Below are 17,093 nucleotides of genomic sequence, written 5' to 3'. Positions count from 1 at the left end.
AATTAAACCGAATGAACTAGGTTTTACTGTAGCAGTAGTGATGCACACGCTACCTTCTTATGGGAATATGTATTCCAAGGTTTTTGTTGTATATATAAAGGAAAAGAAATCAAGCCTGACAATATGCCAGCCTACTTAGGGAAAGGCTAGGCCAATATCGGTTGTCTTTGTGTCACCTTAAAACTGGTGTGTGTACTGGCATGGTCTTCGTGCTACCATATTTGCACCAATGTTATGTTTGCTTTTTACAAAGCACAGAAATGCACTGTTTATTTTTCTTGGTTTAAATGGGCTGGAGTGAGTTGTCTTTCACCTCTTCTGATTGCCAGAGCTCTGGAGCTGCATCCCAGTCTTATTGCTTAGAGAACCCTTGCTTCTGTGTTTAATAGTGGAGAAAACCGAATTCTGCCCCACATTGTAGTGAGACATATGTGAAGGGAAACTTGATATATTTTATTGTTGATGAGCCTTTGACCGTTGCTTTCCCATGCACAGCTGCTGGACATCAACGAGCAGCCTCTTGGCTATGGAAGAGATGCCAAGCGACGGAAGAAACCAACAGGTTAGTGCCTTTAATAGGGTCCTGCACCTTCCCTGGCTTTTAAAAGGCAAAATGCCTGATTGGCTTTGGTATGTTAAACCCCATAAAGCAAACCAAAATACATAATGAGAATGTTCTTTTTTTCCACTTATACTGCTTTGCAAGGTGGCCCTCCATCATAGATGAGAAATATGTTCACCCCTTTTATTGCGTGCTTAGTGTGGGTCGCATGTGCCTTGAAATTTATGTTTTGCACAACACGCCAGAAATAGAGCCGCTCTGAATTTTAAATATGTTTTGCCACACGCACTACAAGCACGTAGGCAGGGTATTGTTCCGTCCAGGCTTCGCTTAGAACCACCGTCACTCTGTGGTGCCTGTGTAAGGCGTTCACACCATAAAGGGAGCAAAAGTACAATCGCACTGTTTGCCAGTGGCTCAAACTAGAGCGCATCCAGACTGCAGTCATGGTTCCTGTAGGGATATTTCTGCATCTGGCACACCAGACAGCAGCAGATTGGTAGCAGGCTACTTGCTGTTCGTGTCACTGGCCTAATGCACCATAAACTGTAGCCGAGTGGAAAGCACTTTAGGACTATCCACTGCTTTCCATGAAAGGTCACATCTCGTTGCCACTTGCTGCCAATGCAAAAACTGTATAGAATATGCAATAAATTTTAATAATGCTTTTATCAACAGAGCGAGTGAAAAAGCAGGCAAGGTACGAAGCCATCTCCTACAAATCACTGTGGGTTGCATGCATAGAGTCTGAGCCGTCAGTAAGGCCGTCATTGCAATATTGCATTGCTGTGTATGTGTGTCTATCCCTTAATTCCGATTTAGAGTATCTTCCCACGAGGAGACGTCTGCCATAAAATAATGTTCTCTACATGATTCTTTCATTTTGGATGGAACCTGCTGATATTTTTTAAGTAAAATCATCGATTTGATCCCCATTAATTTGGAAATTTGGATATTTCGAACTAGGACCGCGGTCTTGGCAGATGCTCATCTATGTGTATGGCATTGGCTGCTCATTAATTTTGACATCGGCAAGCTCACTGTGGTTAATGCGGATAGTTAACGCGCTCCAGTTATGTGGATTGATGCAGAGAATCACATCAAGATATGACCAATGTGGCCAGTGACCACTGAAATAGACATCCCAGAACCTGAATTGCACCAGACTGTGGTGCCCACGCATTGAATACTCGCTGCGGCAGGCACAATGACAATCAAAAGTTCCTCTCAAAGCTCAGTCACAAAGTTTTGGTTTCATACTGCTTAATTTCGGGTCATGCCATCGAGCTGCTGCGATCAGGCTCGCACATCGGCCATTTGTACCATTTCGTATGCTGCTTAGCATGTCACTGTTCTGTTATTTTAAATAGCCCAATAACGTGAAAAGCCATCTGTTGCCGTGAAGGCTCGATGGTATCCGAAAGTGATGATGGCGTCTTCATGCAGACGGCCTTCACAGTGAGGGAGGGAGAAAATGCATCGGAGGAGCAATGGATGATTATTGGTCTCAGCGCACTGAGCAGGACAGCTAGGGGAGGAGGAGGAGGATCAGAAAAACCAGTTTCGCTTTGGCGATGCCATGCTTGGCGCTGTTAGAGTAAGAGAGACACAATCCCTCTGCCATGAAGTCATCTGCTGATAGTTATCTATGCGCGATGGACTGTGAGTCATCTATAGACTGCAAACAAGGCTCCACAGGGTAGGCCTTGCTAATGCTTTGATTCTAAAGAGGCATAGCAACAGTGTAGAGAAGTGCAAGACCGCAAGAATGCAGCCTGACGTGCGAAGAGAGCAGCCTGCTAACAAGGTGCTCTCATTGTCGCCGGCCGAATGGCTTACGCGATGTGTTCATTTGGTGGCCGTGGCAGGGCAGAATAGTGCGAGCCTAGGACGAGGAATACTGGAGTCAGGAGGTGGAGACAATGTTGCAAAAGTGAGCTGAGGATGAAGAATATGAATACACTTAAAATACATTCACAGGTAAATTGCGGTCATGAAAAGTAATGCTTTCACATTCTCATAAGTAGGCAGTAAGTGTGTCTGCTGAACTATTTTTTTATTCTGGGATGGGCATCACGCTGTTCTAATGCCTACACATATCCCTTGTGTGCATCTACATGCTGCTTCCAGTGTGTAGAAACTGCACACTGGACACATGCAGTTTCTCTGCATTGCATGCTTCACCATGAAGCTTCACAGCATGGACTCTGCGGCGAAGCATCCTCAAAACGCGACGGGGCTGTATCATGACAAGGCACCATTGCTGCTGCGTCGTAGTGCGAAAACAGTATCGCAGGCCTTTATGGTTTTGGAGAACAATTCGGACAGCATACACAAAGCAAAGGACTTGAAGAAACGGCTAAAAAGGCTGTTGTTCTCACTTGGGTGTCAACTCAAATGCAGAAAATCATCTTAGAGGTGTTCATTAGATAAAATTATTGTGATGCAAGTGGTTTTCGGTAGTTTCTGCAAGCCCCTTCGACATTCGAACTTTCAGTTAATTTAAACGTTCTTCCTGATTCTTTGAAGGCCGAATATTAGGTGAATCATGTGTAATTCTGCATCGTACTATGGAAGCCGATAATCCTGGCGGTTCAATAGGTCCTCTGACTGGTCATAAAATGGTGGTCTCCATATGAACAGGGGATGCTTACAACATTTTTTTGCTGTAGTCGGTCAGCGGTTCGAGTTAAAATTTAGACATTTGATATGCGACATTAAGCTGCATGGTGATCACTACCATAAGCTAAGGACACAACTTGTGCAAACTAGGATTTGGGTTGACTCGGTTCTTATTAAACTTATCAAAAAGTTTTGGTTATGTTGTATCTCTGTGTAGCTAGTGTGGGATGGGCTGTTAAGTAGTGTAGTCAGTGGTTGCATTGTTAGGCAGCTTGCAAAAAACAGCCTTTGCCTGCTTGCTAGCCTCTCGACTGGTTCAGTTTTTTTCATGGAAGTAGGGGAGCTTAATATTTCGATAAGATGCCGACAAAGGATGTTTTCTATATTATTTGCTGTGCAGAAGAACTGCCAGAGATGCAGAAGAAAGACAAAGAAGCACCGACGACACCCACGACGTCTGCAGCACCAGTGACACCGGACTATGCTGCAGGCCTTCTTTCATCTACGCAGGTGAGAGTTGTAAGTTATTAAGGAGGTGTAACCTAGGGGGGGGGGGGAAGAAGAACAAAAAATGTCTGCTCTCGTATGCAAGATGTTAGAATGTAGCTCCCGAGTATTGTTCGCTTCATCACGATGCGCCTGAGGAGCTGGATGAGTGGGTCAGGAAAAAAAATATATAATGAGCTGTTATTGATAATGGTAAAAGCTTATGAGTTCAGTGCAAGCTCGTATTCGTCCCTGCTCTCTCATTAGGCTATGGCAATGGTAGCCCTTGCAGTTTCGCCATGGTGGGCACCGTGGAATAAATGAACACGTTTATATTTACAGTCGCTGACCGTTTTTGCGGACTTGGCGGGAACCAGGAAATGGTCTAAATAATTGAACAGTTCGAAAAATCCGTGAACTTTAAAACAAATAACATTTCTGCAAAAAAATCGGCTTTAAAAATCACAAACTTTGCTGCTCCCCATATTTCGTTTATATATGCCAATAGCATAGCGCGATTGGCTATTGTGGTCGGCTTCCGCGCGCCGGCCATGCGCACGCGCTGGCATGATTTGATATGGCGGGCGCTGCCACTTGTGCGCTCGTGCTGGCTGGTGCAGATGCAACAGATGTGCGCGCCGCCAGGAAGCATGCAGCTCACTCAAGGCGGTCACCGCGTGCGCAGGGGTGCCCCGCAGAATCGGATCATGCTAAGCTGTAACATCTTGGCCAGGCATGCTTTCGTCATGTCCACATCACTTCATGACGTACTGCGACGCAGTCTATCCTGCCACGAACGAATGCTCGCTCCGAGCGAAGCAATAACATTGTTTTCATGGTTAATGATTATAGCAAAGACTGCGAGATGGAACTCTCGAAAAAAAAGCCAGCGGAATGAGAACCTCCATGAATCAGTATGCACCGGAACCCCTTCCCCCCACTTTCCCACGGGTGGTGGCGGCAGGCGGCTTCAGAGCGAGTCGTGGCGGACAGTGCTCTAGTTCCATTTTCAGTCCGATTGCGGGTTCTTTGTAGGTTGCCGCGATGAAAAGGTCGAGCATTCGCTTATTGCTGTTGCCTCAAATGGCAATGATGAACAACGAGCCAAACTAGTCCGTCTGAATGACTGCTTCGCCTAGCTTTCACGGCCGCGCAAAACCGATTGTTTGCGAAAATGATGCTCACTTGCGTTGAAGTGATGCCAAAAAATTACCCTTCGAACAAAAAGCGATATTGCTTGCAATATCAGTCGTGAAAATATACATGCTCCTATGGGCACGTGACGGTTCCTGAATAAAGTCCGAAATATTGTGCAAGTTCGAATTATTGGAGTTTGAAATATCGGTCGGCTACTGTATACTCACTGATATGGCTAAATCACCCCCTGTCACACCTTCCCCCTCCTTGTCATAGGCAGTCACTCATTGGAAACTGGTCAGCTGGTACCCTAAACAGGGTGTTTGAACGTATGATTATTGAGGATTTTTTGTGGTGCTCCTTTCATTCCAAATGGCATTAGGCGCTAAGCCAGCACAGAAAGCTTGTGATATGAGCATGCCACTCAGGTTTGTGTGCATGTGCAAATAGAGTGCAGGCTGTAGGTGGCTAGATGATGCCTTGCCGATATGCATACCGGACTTTTCATTCTTTTTGTAGTCATTCCATTCTCTTATAGGCTCCAGCTTGCAACCTGTAGATGGGAGCTGAACCTCATGATGAGGTAATAAATGATAATGCAGGACGAGAAAGAAAATCAAACTTCGCTCTGTTGAAGTCATTCATTAAACAATGCATATAACAAAGGAATGGAAATACAGTAAAACCCTGTTAAAATGTACGTGTTTACCAAGTAGTTGCGGTTAAAATGTAGCTGTGATACGTTTCCTGCTGATGGTAGACTTTGCTGGACCAAGTAATGTTCTCTTTATCCATAAATTTGAACTAGTACTGAGGTTCAAATCATGCAAGCTTATCATACATGTTTGTGATGTCATTGCTTGTTTTGGGAACTGACAGCTGTGGAGTATAAACCTACCTCTGTGACCACCTTCTGGTTAGTGGCCGCAAATGGAAGTGGCGTCCGCATTGTGGCATCACAGTAGTGCATAGCCTTTTACAGACCAATGACGAAGGGTGTAATTTCTTCTCTTCTGGCTGGCATAAACCTAAGTGGGCCCAGTCATTCATTGTGTAGCACCTCGCGTAGTGGCGGTGATAGAGCTGTCGTGATCATTTTGCTCAGTGATTTGGCATTTCTTTGACCATATAAGCGCCGTGCCCACTAAACTGTGTCTGAAGTCTTGTTGCTTTATCTTGTTGTCATGATAATCAGTGCCACGAGGACTGCATCACTGTAGTATACAACTATGCCACAATTGTGCACCATGGCATAAATTACATGCTCATCCGTGAGCTCAATCAGTTACAGCCCATCGCTTTTTTACTTCCATCCTCGTAGCAGTGTGAAGGTACATATAATCACTACGTAAGTATTTTGTTGGACTCTAGCTCATTTACATTTGATGAGCTTATCATAACCTGTGGTGTGATCACTTTCCTTTTTTCTGGTTGTCCAAGTAAAGTAAAAGCATTTGACCCTTTGAATGTTTTTTCTGTGCGGGTACTGTTGCCAAATTTCGTCCAGCAAGGTTTTTGCTGTACGCATACTGCTCTGAGTGCTCATTTGAAATTTTGCGCCTTCAGAAGAGGCGCATTTATTGGGAGGTGCTGCCATCTTCTAGAACGTACAGGAAGTATTGAAAAATTGTTCATGTTACTATTCTGCGGAGAAAAATACAACTGACCAAGACTGTTGTGTTGCGCGCTTTTTGCGGCATCACGATCTCTGTCTTTGTTGGCACGATAGCGGCGGCCGCTGAAAACTGATTTTTATCTTTGTTGGTGCTCTCTCAGCTTATTGACACTCATCTTTTGTTATTGTTCTCCCTTTTAGTTTCTTTGATTGTGTGGCTGTAATACTCTCCTTATGTATTTTTCGCCTATTTATCCGGGCTTCCACTATTTTGTTTGTCAGAAAAAAATTTAACTCGGGGGGGACGCAAAATTTTTTCGAAAGTTTTTGGCGCTCAAAGGACCAATTCGAAGTCATCAAAACCATGAAAAATATTTAAATTACCCAGGTTATGGAGTTAACTGTGCAAGTGAAAAAAATTGGACCAAGGCAAATGTCACTCTGAGAGCTCTTCACCTTTACTTTATTTTATTATTATTATTTATAGGTACTGCGATCTGGTACAGATCATAGCAGGGTGGGAAGACCAAAAAGAAATACAAGCATATAAACGCACTCAAATTCATAAAATTTGCAGGCACTTTTCAAACATTAGTAAAGAACTGGGCAAAGTTAGTAATTGCTATGCCATATATTTGTAGCAAAAAAGTTGGCCCCCCCTCGCTCATAGCCCCTGCTGGCCATCACCGCCCCGCATTGTGCAGTATCTTCACAAAGGTTGCTATTGTATAAAGCCAGGGTGCAATAGCATGTGCTCAAAGCATTAAAAGTTTAACGATGTGATTACAAGGTCAGCAGCCCCAAGGCGATGGAGATCAAAAGCGATAAAATTTGGGGGCACTTAACCTCTGCCTTGAAGGGTATGATGTGACGTTAATGGCTCTTGTCTGTTTCTCGTATTGTGGATCCTTATTCATGTGCAAGCACTTTTTGCTCTTTACTTAATCCCTTAAGTCATGCTTTGGTTATCTCACACAGTCATTAGCGTACAGCCGCAAGCCACAACACAGTTATAAAGCCCGGCTTTACCACTTTGCCATGTGCATCAGCGAGGAGCCGTAAATGCTGTCACGTCATAAGCTTAAAAAAGCGTTTTTGCCATTTTTTTTTCTTGCTGCTTGCTCCCCACCGTGACTAAATAGTAGGGGAGTAAGGGAAAGAGAACTAGATGTGCCACGGTCTCTTTCCTGCCCAGTGCGCACCTCGTCTTCTTCACTGCAATCTTTGGCAAACCAGTGACAGCCCTTCCTGGCAATGTCGCATGGGTGTAAAGATGCTCAGAGGGGGAATTTGTGCAAATGACCTGCACTTGTGGTTGCCATGAAGTGCACAATGCAAATAAAAAAAAATATTTGCAAATTATCAGCCTGCTTCTAAGGACTTGCGTACGGCAAGTGTGTTCAGTGGCATTTGCTCTACACAGTGCAAGCATGCGATAGCACTTCTCAAACCTTCTATCAGGAACTGTTTTAAGTAATTGGAGGTGTCGATGACCTAACCCTGTAACTATGGTACACCATTCCAAAGAACAGTACCCGTTGGTGTTTTATCCCATCGCATAGTCGTGTCACAGAACCCACACTAACGCCCTGACATTACTAGGCGTGGGATGCTTCTATGGTAGCACCTCAGATGCCACTGCCTCCACTCTGGCCATGCCTTGACATTGCAACAAAGAGCATTTCACACTTCTCTTTTGCAGATGTGTGCCTTAGCAGTCCACAAGCTGTAGAATGGGCTCATTTATTGTGATAGGAGTAGCGGGGCTGAAGCGGTTTACATAGCAAACATGGGCATTGCTCTGTGGCTCTAAGAGGCCATTGCTTGTCTTGGTCCACAGTGAAATCTGGTTTGGGCATTCCTGCATATTAACCCAAATCTTCTTGATTGGGATGATGCAGATTGCCACTTTGAATTAGCTGGTCAAATTTACATTACAAATTACAGGGCTGCTGAAGTTCCTTGAATTATCCGGGATTTTGAATTCTCTGAGTTTGAATGTAGAACTCCTTTATAGTAAAGTCACTGGAACCAGCAAAATCTTTATATCAGGGTCTTTACTATATCAGTTGTTGGTGATAACATGGTTCTGAAGGTGCTGTCTGGTAGTTAAATTGGCACTTACTAAAAATGTCTTGTTGCTTAATGAAAAGGAAACTCTGAAACACCTTCCATCTCACTGTTATCATCTCTTCTTGCAATTTTTTTTTCTTAGAAATTTTCTACAGTTTGTAGAAGTACTTCTTAAGCATAAGGACAACGTGGCTATGAATGCAACTAAGTTTGGTTTCATGTGAAAACCAAAGTCTTGCATGAACATGGTGTCACTTTTTGCTCCGCAAAGTAGGCTTCTCCTGAATGCTGCTAAGTATGGTGGCAAAGTCATTTAAAGGAACACTCGGTGTTATTTTTCTGTTTTCAATTGCAAAAATCCTTTGCCTCGCAATTTTAGGTAGCGCAGGCGGTGATGCCATATCGTGGGAGTCGTCGCCGCGGCCAGGCGCACTTTACTATAACTGATTTTTACCAAAAACATCTTTACTATAAAGGAGGAAAAATGTATAGTTGTCTATGGAAAATGAACTGGGACTTCAGTTGCACTTTACTATATCCGAGTTTTTACTATATCCGAGTTTACTATAGCGCGGTTCAATTGTATTCGAGTTTACTATAGTGGGGTACTTGTTTATGGAGGTTTTCTACGTGTCATCAAATGTCATCTTTCTTTGTGTTTTTTGTCTTTCTTCTTGCCAATCTATATTCGTGCACATCCGTGCATCTAGGTGTACCCAGCGTTCATTTGCTCACCGAGTCCCTTCTTGAACTCAAGATGTGGATGGGTCTGTGTAACCACTTTTTATGGCCACTCATTGCAGTGATTTTTTATACCTTGTGCGTCTTTTTAGTTTTGCTCAGGATCATTTGCAGGCATTTTTGTGCTTGTTTCGGTGATACTCTGCAGAGAATGTGCTCGCTCACCAGCAAATGCATCAGTCTCAGCTATTTTAATGGACTAAATTAAAACAGAAATTAAGAATAAAGGAAATTAAATGTTGCGGAGGACACTTAAGGCTGCTTACATGGTATGAAAGTGACCCATTCCGTGAGGTACTATGGGCTTCTTCAATGCACTGTTTTGGCCAATGGAAAGGACTATGGTCATATTGTCGCTACCTCCTGACATCACTATCACTAGCCATCGCTGCTACTGATAGCGTGACTATTTTTGACCTGTTCCCGATTTTCCGTGACCAGTTTTTCACATGCTGGTCCACACCAGGTTTCTTTGCTGATGTGAAATGTATTGCTTTCACACTAAAATGAGGAGGATGTTAATAATGTTTGGATGATTGCTTTGCACGATAAGCCCCACTTAGTATGGGGAGGGTAATTTGTTTTGCCTGAGGCAAAGTACAATGCAACGCTTCATGGGTCTTAGTGTACTCTTAGTGCAAAATGGTTTTATTAATATATAAGCACCACTACACAAGCCAGAATAGTACCCATTGGGGTGGACTATGTTGGCTGGAAGGGATGCTAGGTTTTAACGTTTGAAAACAGTGGGTGAATTGCTGACCTGTCTGCATGCTCTGTTGCTCATTTTTTCTTCATTCTATTTTCCGTAGCTTTCCTCTGTACCGGCATCTCCAGCAGCGGCTTATGGAATCCCTGCAGCAAGCACGGCACTTCCAGCTATTGCTGCAAAAACCAATCCATCATTGCCAGGTAAGTTTTGCATGCGAGCAATGAAAGGGGTTCCTTATGACTCCCGTTCCTGTAAATACTATTGGTGTCACTTTGTGTTTCCTATCACTTACAGTAAGTGGTCTTGTCACTTAGTGATTTGTGAATAATGACCAGGGTGCGCTGAAATATTTATGATTATGTGCATCATTCTGTGATGTATGAGAGCATTGTGAATGTTTGAAGCATATTATATCGAAAGCAATGGCCATGTTGTTAATGACGTCCATAGTTTGTGCTTGCTGCTCTCACCACTGCTTATTGGTTCCTACTTGTGGGCATATGTTTTCTCAAACTGTTTCTTTTTGAAGCCTTGGGCTGTTTCATGTCCAGCCGACTGTCATCATGACCATGCGACAGCGTTGCAGTGGGAACAGTTGCCATCAGCTGCTACACCTGCTCTTCCTTGAGGAATAAAAAAACCTGAGCTCGGGTATAGTCATGTAAAGTGCCATTTTGGCACAGAGAACATAAAGCATTTTAGAAGAAAATCACTCCTCTTAAAAATCTGAAAATTATAGGTTTTTGTGAGCAGAAGGAAAATATGTTGTAAACCATTGCATTTTTTTCAGTTTATTTCTGAGCCTTTTCATTAGCTTCCAGGCCTCAGTATTGTACTTGATTGATTTGTGAAAGGAGAGAAAGAGAGTGGCTTTAGTGCAGGACTGCACATTATCTTCAGCTGCAACAGGTTGTATAATGTGTCCTGACACTGCACAGCATACAGCATGTGGAAGTCTTTTGGATATGCAGCTGGTGTGGCTTAGATTTTATCCTGCAACCTTGAGCTTGGCCATTGGTTGGGTGCCATAGCCATCGAGTAGCCGCATCTGGTGGGGACAGGCTAAAATGCACATGTATCTGAGAATACCGTAAAGCCTTTATGCTTGCAGATGCGGGGCGAACGTTCAGCCTTTTTTTTTTTTCTGCAGACTCTGTCTGGACGTTTTGTAATATGCTATTGCAGGCTTGAGGCCTATGTTTTGTATTGGTGGCTCCAAACATAGTGGCACCCTCTTGCAGCGTCAGGTGGCAGCACTCAGGCAGGGAACACCAAGCCGGGGGCAACGGCAACACTGGAGCAGAGCACGGCTACGTCAGCACAGCTTCATGAGGTGATGCCTCCCAGCAGCACGAGTGTGGATGCAAGCACAGGGTGCGTAGTAACAACCGGAATCAAACATTTGTTCTCTTGATTCTTTTTTATGTTGTAACAGACTTTTTAAACTTCATTGAGCACTTCTAGAAACTTCTGCTTTCCATTTTTCTCTCTTTCAGAAGTGCACAGCAGCAGCACTTATTAATCCTCTCACCTTTTGCAGTGCATTGTCAAACATTGCAGTTGTGTGAAATCACTGAAATGCCATTCCCTGATCCACCTTCTCTCCCTACAGTGTGATGGCATCAGTGGCATCAACAGTGGTGGTGGCCCCCGTAACAAGTGGTGTGGTGACTGTAGCGACAGCCCCCAACAACAACAGCACGGTGGTTCGCCACACGACAGCCACTATCGGAGAGCTGGGGGCCCTGAACAGCACGACAACATCTGTGCAGCACATTGCAGTGCAGAAGGTGCAGCCTGTCGTGTCACAGCAGACAGCTGTTGTGGTCACCACTCAGCCCCAGCAGCGGGTGGGGCTGTCGTTGTCGGTGAGCATGATAAGTTCATTTTCCTTTTGTTGCACAGTTGTAGGTTCGTATTTTCTCTTCGTGTTCCCGAAAGGACGAAATGTTTGAGCAATGTTCAACTTTTGAGACCTTTATAAAATGTTTGTCATTGAACCCAGATACCGTATTTACTCGAATGTAATGCGAGGGACGACTTTGTATATTGTCCAGTGGGAAAAAATAAAACCACATTAATGCGAGACAAGCACTTGGAAAAGTACCTTTAATATGTGGCCCTTCCAGTCTCATCAAAAACGCTCATTTATCATCGTAGGCCGAGTTGTTGGAAATCAAGTCTTTCACTCTTGTCCTCCCAGACAATGTCATTGTCGGAAGCCTTTGCGATCAGGCTCAAATTTCAAAATCACCTCCTGCTGCATCCGTCACCAATGTATGGCAAATTAGTTAATGTCTAGCCGTCGAGCTGCCGCAGAATTACCAATTTATTCTGCTATCAGAATGGCTTTTCGTTTGAAGCGAGCGTTGTACTGTGCATGGCACGTTGCGATCGTGCGAAATGCGGTAACAACAGAAATAACTGCTCTAATCCACCGCAAAAGATTCGACAAGCGCGGGATAAAGATGACAACGTGATACTGAGCCTGCGAGCAAAAAGCACATCAGTTTGTCTTTGGATGGATTGGGATTTGTATGATTTGGCTTCCCTGGTACACACGTAAAACTGCAGAATCTGAAACTGAGTGGTGACAGATTTAATATGGCTGCACCGCAGTGCTGCTTTAGGCCAACCAAATCGCAGTATTCGATTTTGACGCGAGGGTAGACTTTGAGAGCCATAAATCACGAAAAAAACTCGTGTTACATTAGAGTAAATACGGTATTTTGGCTTATTGGTTAATCAAAATTTTTGAAAATTTTGTGCAAAAGTATAGGAAAGTCTCATAGTAAATCGCTCATTTTGCTAGTCATTTCATATACCCAACTGCTCGCCATGCCCCTGCAAATGAAACTTCTCCAGGCAATGCTATTTGATCATTGTTTCATTTACGAATAGGGGTTAGCTGCGTGGCCTTTGACCCCTGTTGGCAGCTATAGCACCCTGAAACTGTGCTGAGGTGAACATGGGGTGCGCTCGAGGCCAGCCTTTCATCTCTGATAATCATTTGCCGACTTGACATCACTGCCATGCAGTGACTCCAACCAATCCAACCTAACTAAGGCCTAGCCGCAAGCATCTGTGACGTCTTTTGATAGGCATTGGCTAGACGCAAAGAATTGTCCTTGGCTTCGATGCAGAACAACTTACGCCTACCGATGCCTAGTGGGCGATGCACTTTTAGTGAAGCAGCAAGGGACATCTCGCTGGAAGAAGCACACTGCTAGTGTGGGTGCAATGCATTCTTGCTTGCGGGTTGCAGACAGTCGTGTCTAATGCCATTTGTTTATGTGTCAAATCGCTGATACAGCCGATCCCGAATAGTATACCAAAGTCGTCAGGTGTGCCATGTGTCTTATGGTAAAATAAACCGCTTGTTACAATGGTGTCATACAGTCGAACCCCCCATATATCGAACTCTGAGGAATTGTGAAATACAGTAAAACCTTGTTAATTCGAACTTGCGGTTAATTCGAACTGACGCTCGGGTCCCGGCATGGCCCTATGTATTTCAATAGGAGAAAACGCCCGATAATTCGAACATGCCAGTATCCACAACGGTTAATTCGAACTAGGAGCTCGTGGCTCACACAGCTCCTCGAAGTCGGCCCATACCGTGTACAATGCGCAGAAAGATTACTAAAGACGCAAAAAACAAAATCTTTCAAATCTGCCCGCGCGCGCGAGACGAGGTGCGCACTCGACAGTCACAGCGAGCATTCCGGTGCATGCCGTAGCAGGTTTTCGCTGCCGGGTGCCGCCAGGCTCCATCACACCAACGGTCCGGCTCAAGCCGTTGCAGGTTTTGGCTGCACCGCGGTTGCTGGGTGCGCTTTTGACAAGCCTTTTTTCTTTTTGTCCTGCAGTCACGTTGTGTGCACAACGCAGTTGTTGGTGTCATGCATTTGTTCGTGCCGTGGTAGTCCAAGTTTTACCGTTTTCGTTGCCTCACCGTTTTGCCAGCGACGACTCATCAATTGTGACAGCCATGGCAAACTGCGGTAAATACACGGCAAAGGAACTCAAGACGAAAATGGAGATTTTGAGTGAGGTGGAACGTGGTGTCCTATCCAAGACGGATATAGCCAAAAAGTACGACATCGAGAAGAGCACGCTGTCAACGTATCTCAGGAACAAGGAATCGATCAGTGCTGTCTTTCGTAAAGACGTTATGGAGCCCTCTCGCAAAAGGCTACGGACGTCGGCCCATCCCAAAGTGGAGAGTGCCATAATGGCATGGATAAAAGAAGTTCGCAGCCGGAACATTCCGTTAAGCGGGCCCATAATTGCTGCGAAGGCTGCAGTCTTTGCCAGCCAAATGGGCATCAGTGAGTTCGGCGCGTCGGAAGGCTGGCTGTCGCGTTACAAGGCGCGTCACAGGCTGATATTTAGAAACGTTTGTGGGGAGTCAGCTGAAGTCGACAAGGAAACGTGTGAACAGGGGGTCTCCAGTGAACTGAAGGAACTCCTCGCTGATTATGCGCTCAGTGATGTATTTAATGCTCACGAGACGGCGCTGTATTTCAAATTGCTCCCCAACAAGACCGTCACTTACAAAGGCGACACTTGTGCTGGCGGAAAGAGAAGCAAAGAAAGAATCACCGTCATGATGTGCGCAAATGCGACGGGCACGGAACAGTGCCGCTTGCTGGTGATCGGCAAGGCAGAGAAGCCTCGCTGTTTTAAAGGCATCAAGACTCTTCCTGTTGATTACACCGCAAACAAAAAGTTGTGGATGACACGGGAAATTTTCATTGACTGGCTGCGCAAGCTAGACAGGAAATTCGCTGCACAGAACAGGAATGTTCTCATGTTCGTGGACAACTGTTCAGCTCATTGTGACGTGAGTGGACTGACAGCAATCCGCTTGGCATTTTTGCCTAAAAACACGACTTCTGTGCTCCAGCCTATGGATCTTGGAGTTATTCAGAACTTAAAAACGCTTTACAGGCGCCACCTCCTAGAGAGACTTCTTCTTTATTTGGACAGTGGCAAGTCGTACGACATCGATTTGCTTGGAGCTGTCCACATGCTGGCATCATCGTGGAATACCGTCAAGCCGGAAACTATCAAAAATTGTTTCCACAAGTGTGGCTTCGGTGACGCCCCAGAAGCATGCAGCGCGGAGGTAGCGGAGGCTTCGTCTGATGGTGACTTCGTCATGCTCGACCGTGGCTACGCGGCTTTGTCGGAAGTTGTCTCCTTTGAAGCCTACGTTGACATTGACAACGGTGTGGAGACGTCTGGGCCCTTGAGTGATGAGGATATAATCGCGGCTGCATGTGCTCCACAGGGCTCACGGGTGGCGAACACGGCTGAAAGCAATGCTGAGTCCGACGAAGGCGACGATCCGGTGCCACCCCCTAGTGCATGTGAAGTAGCGTCTGCGCTCGATCTCGCACGATACTTCTCCGCCGATGAGAATTCGGATCCTGCGCTGGAACTCTTGGGCAAGCTGCAGTCGATGCTTGTGGAGTTGCGGCACAAGAAACGCAAGCAAACGCACATTACCAATTATTTTTCCGTGTAAATAAACATGTTTTGAAGCTCGCTACTCACACGAATGCATTCCGGTTCTTGTTTGCGGCGCTGACCGGCTGACCGATTAGTCCCGTTCATTCGCCGTTGCGGTTCAATTGCAAAAATTATCGGAATCGCCCTCCGTAAACGTGCAGTAGCGCTTAGCCTTCTTTACTCATGGTAATGAGTCAACATGTGGGTTCGGCCAGCACGGTGGGCCACGATGGCGCTCATTCCAGTGCCCGACTGTTAATTCCAACGCCGCTTAATTCGAAGAATTTTCTCGGCCCCTTCGAGTTTGAATTAACGAGCTTTTACTGTATTTCGATATATCGATAATTTGATATACAGAAATCAGCTTGAGACACCGCTTGCGGTTGTGAAAAATTTCTGCCGCCGAGAATTTGAAAAAAATAAAATAAAGTTAGTCGGTGGCACGTCCCTCTGTTTCGGCCGCCGCATCCACAGCTCATTTATTGGCAGCGCACCAAGATGCTGCACAGCAGTAGCATGACGGCGTGTTTATCTCTGTATGTACTTTTCATGTTGGCTTCTGCAGTGGCAGGGAGCGAACTTGGCAGAGTGCCCATGGCTGGATTCCGCAAGCCTAGTTCAATTTATCACGCCGCGCTTGGGGTGGGCAGAGTCTACTGCCACAAAATTATTGGAAAGTGTGATAGCTGCAAATGCCGTTTGAAGCGAACAACGCTAAAAGTTGGTGTCATGATCGCAGCTGACCACATACTTTCGCTGATTCATAGATGCAAGGATGGATGACTCCGGCAAAAAAAAAAAAAGAAAATGGTGCTTTTTAATGTCCGTAGCCGCCATAGCTTATGCTATGCTGCACATTCAGCACGGTGAAAAGGATAGACAACTCTCACAAAAAAGGAAAACAAAATGCAGCTTCTTAACGTCCACAGTCGCCATAGCTTACACTACGCTGCGCGTTCAGCGCGACGACAAGGATGATCGACTCTCGTAAAAAAGAAAAAAAGAAGAGGGAGAAAATCTGCCGCTTCTTAACGTCCACAGACGCCATAGGTTACGCTGTGCTGCACGTTCAGCACGACGACACGCGACGCGCATCGCAAGTCACCCGCAACGCACAGAAGGTTCACAACACACACTGGAGAAAGCTTACGACATTCTGTCTTCTACGGGCTGAACTGACTGTCGGTGCATGCGTAGTGCGTGCTGCTGCGAACGAAGACCGAGAGAAAGCTCAACAGAAGAATAGGCACACCCTTGTGCTTCACTCTATTGCATTGTTTCCTCTCTCCTGAACACCACGGCTGCATTTGCTGCGTCTGCTTCATACTGCCATTGCCGCACCGGTTCCCTCTGGTTCCTTCACGCACATGGCTTGTAAACGTCACATGCTGGAGTGCGGCAAACGATCACCGCAGATGCGTGTGCCTTTGGGGAAAGGGCGTGGCGCTGCCCTAGACCAGCCGTCGCCGAACGGTTCCCTCTCATTCCACGCGTGGCTTTAAAATGTCATGTGGCAAAAAGCCAAGGGTGATGCGATCGCCTTTGGGGAAGGCGCATCTTATCTACCAGTGCGTGGTGCAGAGCTCAATATATCGAACGACCGGTGAAATCGGAGTTCGCTCTATGAC

General features: G+C 45.5%; 1 protein-coding gene across 1 annotated transcript in view; it reads left to right on the top strand.

Moving 5' to 3' along the window:
• Nelf-A (Negative elongation factor A) overlaps window positions 1–17,093 on the top strand; it is a 53,614-nt gene that overhangs the window by 20,679 nt on the left and 15,842 nt on the right. Inside the window, exons 6-10 of the mRNA XM_084600816.1 lie at window positions 496–562; window positions 3,585–3,694; window positions 10,049–10,148; window positions 11,190–11,322; window positions 11,561–11,816. Coding sequence (XP_084456942.1) covers window positions 496–562; window positions 3,585–3,694; window positions 10,049–10,148; window positions 11,190–11,322; window positions 11,561–11,816 — 666 coding nt within the window. The remainder of the gene's footprint in view (window positions 1–495; window positions 563–3,584; window positions 3,695–10,048; window positions 10,149–11,189; window positions 11,323–11,560; window positions 11,817–17,093) is intronic.

This window comes from Amblyomma maculatum, chromosome 4, assembly GCF_055883805.1.
Source record: "Amblyomma maculatum isolate TAMU_Amacu chromosome 4, ASM5588380v1, whole genome shotgun sequence".
Taxonomy (NCBI): domain Eukaryota; kingdom Metazoa; phylum Arthropoda; class Arachnida; order Ixodida; family Ixodidae; genus Amblyomma; species Amblyomma maculatum.
The sequence above is the reverse complement of the archived record's forward strand: the minus strand, read 5'-3'. Positions and strand labels throughout refer to the sequence as shown.